Here is a 6,729-nt window from a genome sequence, read left to right as displayed (position 1 = left end):
AAACAGGGCATTGCATTACTGTAAATCTTGGTGGTTTCATGTCTATCCAGATTGCATTGATTTATTTCACTCTCTAGCCACAAATATCTAGCTTTCAAAAAAATACTAAGAATTAAAATCATGTCACCCAAAGTTAGGTTATCCAAGAGTTAAAACTGCTCTTGTAACAGCCCAGACAATATGTACAATATGTGCTTCTAGCTCTTGGTCTCCTGCATCTTTCAGAGCACTGGATGATCATTTAATGAGAAGCTGGATAATTTTACTTCCTCCATACTGTTCAAAATTTTATATCCCAGGCTTTACTCAGACCCAGAACTTTCTCATCAGCTTTGTATGCTCTTCATTAGCACAGGACCTGCATGCTACACAAACAATGTCACAGCCACACATGACACAAGGAGAATTGTCTCTGTTTCACCAGCAATAAAGCACTAGGGCAGTGTTACACACATTCTATCAGATTCTGTTTTAAACAGCTTGCAGATTCAGACTCCTCTACATCTTAAAACCTCATATTGACTTAGAGAACGTTCTGCAATAATGACTTTGGGAGACCACAAGCATCTTGATTTAGCAGACAGAAAACAGGAAGCTCAGCACAGCTTCACAAATAGTTAACTCTGAAATGACTGGCCCCAGACCACAAGCTAGGTTTGCAGCAGAGGTGAATCCCAAGTCCCTGAGGAAGTGTGGTATCTCTTTTTTGGGATAACAGGCCTAGGTTAAAGGCTCCTGGACTCACTCCATCCTAATTACCTAGAGGTTTTCTCTCATAGAATCTGATCATGTAAACGAGGTCCATCACCAGTGCATAAGAGCATGGAGCTCATCTGGGCTGCAGAGGCTTTTCTAATCTACATTTCTCACATTATGAGCTCTGCAACTTCATTAATACTTTTAAATATTATTATTTCTTAAATACAGGGATTTTCACACTTTATTGTTCTAGCTTTTTAAAAAGCAGCAGCAGCGATCAACCGTAAAACCACAACACTGAGGAAGAGGAGAAAGATTAGACTTTGTGTCAGCATTTCCCAGACAAGAACCTCCCAAACTAACACAACCCATGTCACTTGAGCTAGCAGACTCATCAAAAGCAAAGGATGCTGATTGTCTTCTATCTGGTCCAAATATCAGGTAGAGCTGCATTATATCTACCACTGGCTCCCTCGGGTATCTTCTGAAGCAGAAGAATGATGATACTAAGGATACACCTCTTACCTCTCTGCATATTTTGATTCATTCTTTTTGCTTTAAGGAATTAGTTTCCACCCAACTGCTTGTTAGCAGCTCATGTCAATCAGTCCCTGTGGTAATGCAGATGCTCATCTGATCTTCAGCCAGTCCACTCCACACCTCTTTAAGGAATTAGTTTCCACCCAACTGCTCGTTAGCAGCTCATGTCAATCAATCCCTGTGGTAATGCAGATGCTGATCTGATCTTCAGCCAGTCCATTCCACACCGCCTTCCACACCCTCTTCTCCTTTTAAAATTTATCCCAAGCCTGAGCACATCCTTGACTCAACCTAATTTTCATTCCAATGACCAAAACACAATTCTCCATATTCTTGCTGCCCCTTTCCTACTGTGACCTTCCCACCTAATTATACTCTTGTAATCCAGACAGCAGGAGGCAAACACTGAAATAATGGCCAAGGCATCATCCTATCTCCAAGTCCCAGTGAAACACTGAAGCATCAACATTTATCCAGGCAAAAACAGTACAATAATGAAGGAATATTTGATTTCTGGTGTTAATTGTGAACACTCTGAGTTCTATAGAAATCTCAATGTATAAAAAGCAGTTAGAAACGTTCTTCTTACAGCTCTGGTGACTGAGAGGAAACGGTCGTAGCTGATAAGGACAATGTTAAATACTGAAGCTGTGCACATGAGGTAGTCCACAACCAGCCAGAGCTTGCAGACATCTCTGCCCAAGTGCCACGTCCCTGTCAGGGCATAGGGGATGTAGAGAGGCATGCAGAACACACCTATGGAAATGAATCAAATGCACATCAGTCAGTGCTCATGAAAACACAGAAACATGATATGGTGGCCAAAAGGGCTCCAGAAATAACTTTTATAGAAACACAATATGAATTTCAGACTAATATTTAAAGCTGTATGATCAAAAAAGTGACAAAACTGGCACAGTTAATGAAGCACACCCAGTCTAACATTTCTTCTCATCATAATTCTTGATCCTAGCCACTAAAAAGTGGTGAGCTGATAGGGTGTTATCTATGGGGACACACCAAGTGGTGGGAACCTACGCCAGTGACCCGCACCCATGGCTAAATTTAGGCTGTTAAATGCAAATGTTGTGAAGGTGCCAGTATGTTCCTGTTTTAATGGATTTCTAGGTGATCACTGCAGACACAGAAGGCAGCCTCGTGAGGCTGAAGAGCTAATGGTGTAGCTTGCTGTGATGCAGAAAGGCAGAGAAGAACATCAAGGCTGCAATGAAATGGAATCACTGCATCTACAGAGTAACTAACACTTGCTTGTGTTATAGATTTTAACACCCACAGGGGGGGAAAAAAAGTGTTATTTCAAGATTAGACTTACTTCATAATAATCTGTGTTCCTCTAACAGGTACTGAAGAGTATCTTGAGACTTTCCATTTCCCTAAAACTCTTACAATTCCTGTTATCCTCCCCCTAACTAAGACTCAAGAGATCTCTATTCAAATCCAGCTATAGCTCCAGAGGCACAGAAATAAAGCAAAAGTTGTTGAAGGTCAGAATCAGGTAGATGAAATATACTATAAAAAATAAGCAAAGAAAGCATGGAGGGGTGTGCTTTGAGCAATTAGGATCAAGCAGAAATTAAGGATAATTTAGGCGTACCCTGAAGCTAAATTATGCAGCTACAGAAATACAAATCAGTTTGAATCAAAAGGGTACAAGGCTTTTAACCCAATTTAGTATGAAAAGTAGGCATTCAGGTAAACATAATATCACAAAACAAAAATTGATGGAAGTTAGGTAATGCCAACTAAGCTCCACTTGAAATGCATAATGTTTTTCTCATATTTTGGGATATAACAGGCTGCTGAAACACTTCATGCAGCTTCCACCCTGGACACGCAACTAGGAATAGTCCTCTTAGAAAAAAACAACCCAAAAAAATCAGCCCCATTATTACTCCTAAGATTCCCAGGACAAAAGCAGCCCGTGCCTCCAGGTGGGGACTTACCCACGGCAAAGTCCGAAATGGCAAGATTGAGAAAGTAATAGTTACTCCTGTGCCTGAGGTTTCTGTCCAGGATGAAGGCAAGGATCACCAGGGCATTGCCAAGGATGGTCACCAGAGCCAGCAGCACCATGAGGACAGCCAGCAGCACCAACACACCCAGGGAGAACTCAGAGGGCTCGGGGGCGGTGTGGACCAGGTCCCGTTGGAGGCTCCAGCCGCAGGGGGGATTTCGGGGGTGCTGTTGTGCATCTTGAGTCTCCAGGGGAGGTCAGCCTGGGAAAAAAAGAGTCACATCTGGTAGTTAGCCAAAAGGTTGAGATTTAGGAGGAGTATAAACAGGATGGGCCAAAAATCCAGTAAGCATTAAAAAAAATTACTTAGGAAAGCAAAAAATTGAAAGGTTCTGACTCTGAATCTAATTTTCCCCCCCTAAGAGTTTTTATGCTGTGTGTGTCTCCAGAAGAGTTACCAGTAAGAAATGTGCAGTTTTTCTGAGCTCCTATGTTAAAATGCAAGTTCCTTTTTATGCAGCCTGATCCTTATCAGGATCAGGAAGGCTGATTTGAGATTCTCCCCTGCTCTTCTCACCCTCTCCCCCCAGTCCTCCCTCATTTCCTACCTTCCAGAAGGATTTTGCTTGGTAGCATTATGGACAAAAGCTTTTCCTGCAAGTTTTTTCCTTAATGCTGGGTATATATCCTTAAGAGAATTAAAACTATTTCCTAATTTCATCATTGTTTATGTAATCTACTCTTTCAGCAAGTCTGTGGTCCCTCTCTGTTGTGTTTTATCTTTTTGTTGACCAAAGGCATGGTCAAAATTGTTGTTGCTGTTGTTTCTCTTCCTGTAGACACCAGGGCTGAGAAAAGTTACACTGTAAAGAAGCATATACACAATTAACCAGTTAACCAACACTCTCTGTTGTGTTTTATCTTTTTGTTGACCAAAGGCATGGTCAAAATTGTTGTTGCTGTTGTTTCTCTTCCTGTAGACACCAGGGCTGAGAAAAGTTACACTGTAAAGAAGCATATACACAATTTCTTACCAGACCAATAACACTCCAACCCTCAGAGATCAGCTGCAAAACTCCCACTGAACTCAGTTTTAAACTCTTAGCAGCAGCCCCAGTGACCCTGCGTCAGCTGCTGCCATCCCAGAAACTGAGGAACAAACTACTGACTTTTGGGAATGGGAGCTTGGTAATTAACTTTATTAGGATGAGGCTTTTCTTCCCACCCTGGTTGGAGAAATCATGTGTCTTCCACAAGTTCTTGTATTTGGAGTAATGAAGCCACTTGCAGAGAGTTGTGAGTATTCCACAGTTGTTAAAATTCAATCATTTTTATTCTGGGTTCTAAAAACACTTTGGTGTCTAATTTTAGATACTTGTCTTTGAAAAGTTTTGGCTGTGATGTCTGTGTTTCTGTGGTGGGAACAAATTCATTTGCATCTGCCAAGTGTTTTGACTAAATATTTGAATGGCAGCAGTACAAAAAAAATGCAAGACAATTATCCATATCTATCTATCTTCACAGCATGCATGTCCAGTACTTCTTTAAGCTTTATTTCCTTTCCAGGTAATGCTGGAAATCTAGAAAACACACTTTGGCAATGACTAATTGCCACTAGCCTTTCTTCTGCTAGCAATACCAAAGCTGATCTAAGTTCTTGAGATCCAAGCTATTATGTGGTTGAAAAGAAAAAGTGGGGAACAAATGAGAGGTCAAACTAAGGGTTTGGACAAGTCTGGATTCTGTCTCAGCTGTGTGTAGCCCAAGAAAGAGTGCAAGAACATAGCAAAACACATTGCTGGTGTGCTCTCCATGCCCTCAGTGATTTGTGGGTCAACGTGCCAAGATGGTGCACTTGATAGTTTTCACTTCATCTTCTACACAGTCACTTTCTTCCCTGAGAATGTCTGCTTCTGGGTTTCACTGATAACACAAGAAATGACAGGGCTCCTATAAGCCTTCAAGGAGGGTGACAGCCCTTTGGTGATTGCTGCCCTGAATTTGAATCCAGAGCACAGCAGGAAAATTGCCATGGATATTGGCAAATCATAGATCTCTTAGGAGCTGCTACCATGCCCCAATTATATTTCTCCTTTCATCAGACCTGATGCAACCAGTCCTTTTTGACTGGTCTCACCTTATCATAGGAGCAACAGCTTGCTCCCATGCATTCCAAGTGCCAATCCCTAGGTAGCAAGCACTGAACCTAGGACACCTCCCACCCACAAAAAATATCTGCTGCAGACCATCAGTGGGTGCTCAGAATCTGCACTGGGTCACATACCCAGCAAGAAAGTAAGTAAAAGGTTTTCATTTAGACACAGAGGTGCTTGCCTCAACATTTCTTCTTGGAGTTAGCTCAGATCTAACTTGGTTTCCTGAAATGTTGAGTATCTCTCTCTTCCACACCATGCTTGGAAGCCTGTGTGCAGCAGAGCACCTAAAAATCCAGCTGGCTGCACTCATGGGCCATTGATACCACCTCTGGCACCACAGTCATGATGCCATGTAACTGATCTGTTCACACCCACAAGATCATCTACACCAGTCAGCAATTTTTTAAAAAGCATTAAAGCTTTCACAGGTTGGCAGGAATTTCACTTTAAAAAGTGAGGTTTAATAGAAGATCCACTATATAAACTTCTAGCAGGTTTTTTTTGGTGTGTGGCTGTAGCTGTGATTAAACCAGCCTAGAACACAGCCAGCTAGAAAGATATTGAAGTAGTCAATAAACTGCTTTCTACTGGCATCAGGGCAGTATATGAACTGTTCAATGATAATGCTATAAAAAGATACAGAATTTTAATTCAAATATTAACAATCAACACACCAAAAGGATCCACAAGTCAATGATCCCACTTTCTCTTCCATTCCTTCTTCCCCAGATATGAAACAAGAACACATACAAAACAGTAAAAGCCCCACACTGAATTACCTGCTCATGAAAGTGTTCAGATTTTGCAACATCAAGACATTACAAACAGTCCAGAATTGCTCTGCTGCAAATAGAGAGACAATTATCTTCACTTTTCAAAGTAAAGTGCAGTAGATGCTAAAAACAAGTGACCTTTACTATAGTTCAGCATGGGAGATTTCCAGATATAAGGGAAAAGTAGATAAAATATTGTCTCATCACCAATTTTTTAGAAGAGAAGCTTTTAAGAATAACAGGAATTCTTTTCTCTTGCTCAACTGTCTTGAATTCACTAAGGAAGCCTCTTCTACAGAGAAACCACCCAGCAGTTCTTCAGAATGTACTTTGCCAAAAAAAAAAAATACCCCAAATCATTTAGGAATGAATTAACACTGTAATCCTTTTCTTCTTAGCTTTTTGCCAGATAATGAAATTTCTCACTCTTCCACAACTAGAGGACATGTACACAGCTCATACTGCTATCAAATTTACAATATTTGATAACAAACTATTAAAACTGCTGCTTCAGTTTAACATGGTATCTTCTTTTAGGGCATTATTTTTCAAGTCAGAGTTGTTGCAAGCCATTTTTTTTAATCTC

The 6,729-nt window shown here is 40.9% G+C and overlaps 1 protein-coding gene across 1 annotated transcript; it reads right to left on the bottom strand.

Annotated features, from left to right (window-relative positions):
• Positions 1 to 1,828: 1,828 nt before the first annotated feature.
• Positions 1,829 to 3,333, bottom strand: HRH4 (histamine receptor H4; the record flags this gene model as incomplete). Its single annotated transcript, XM_008940400.1, has 2 exons — positions 3,204 to 3,333; positions 1,829 to 1,995 (listed from the first exon to the last, which is right to left on the bottom strand). Coding segments are annotated over exons 1-2 (297 nt in total), but the record flags the coding sequence as incomplete, so codon positions are not given.
• Positions 3,334 to 6,729: the final 3,396 nt, after the last annotated feature.

The sequence above is a fragment of the Merops nubicus genome, unplaced genomic scaffold (assembly GCF_000691845.1).
Source record: "Merops nubicus isolate BGI_N331 unplaced genomic scaffold, ASM69184v1 scaffold7865, whole genome shotgun sequence".
NCBI lineage: Eukaryota > Metazoa > Chordata > Aves > Coraciiformes > Meropidae > Merops > Merops nubicus.
This window is presented reverse-complemented; position numbering and strand designations above follow the sequence as displayed.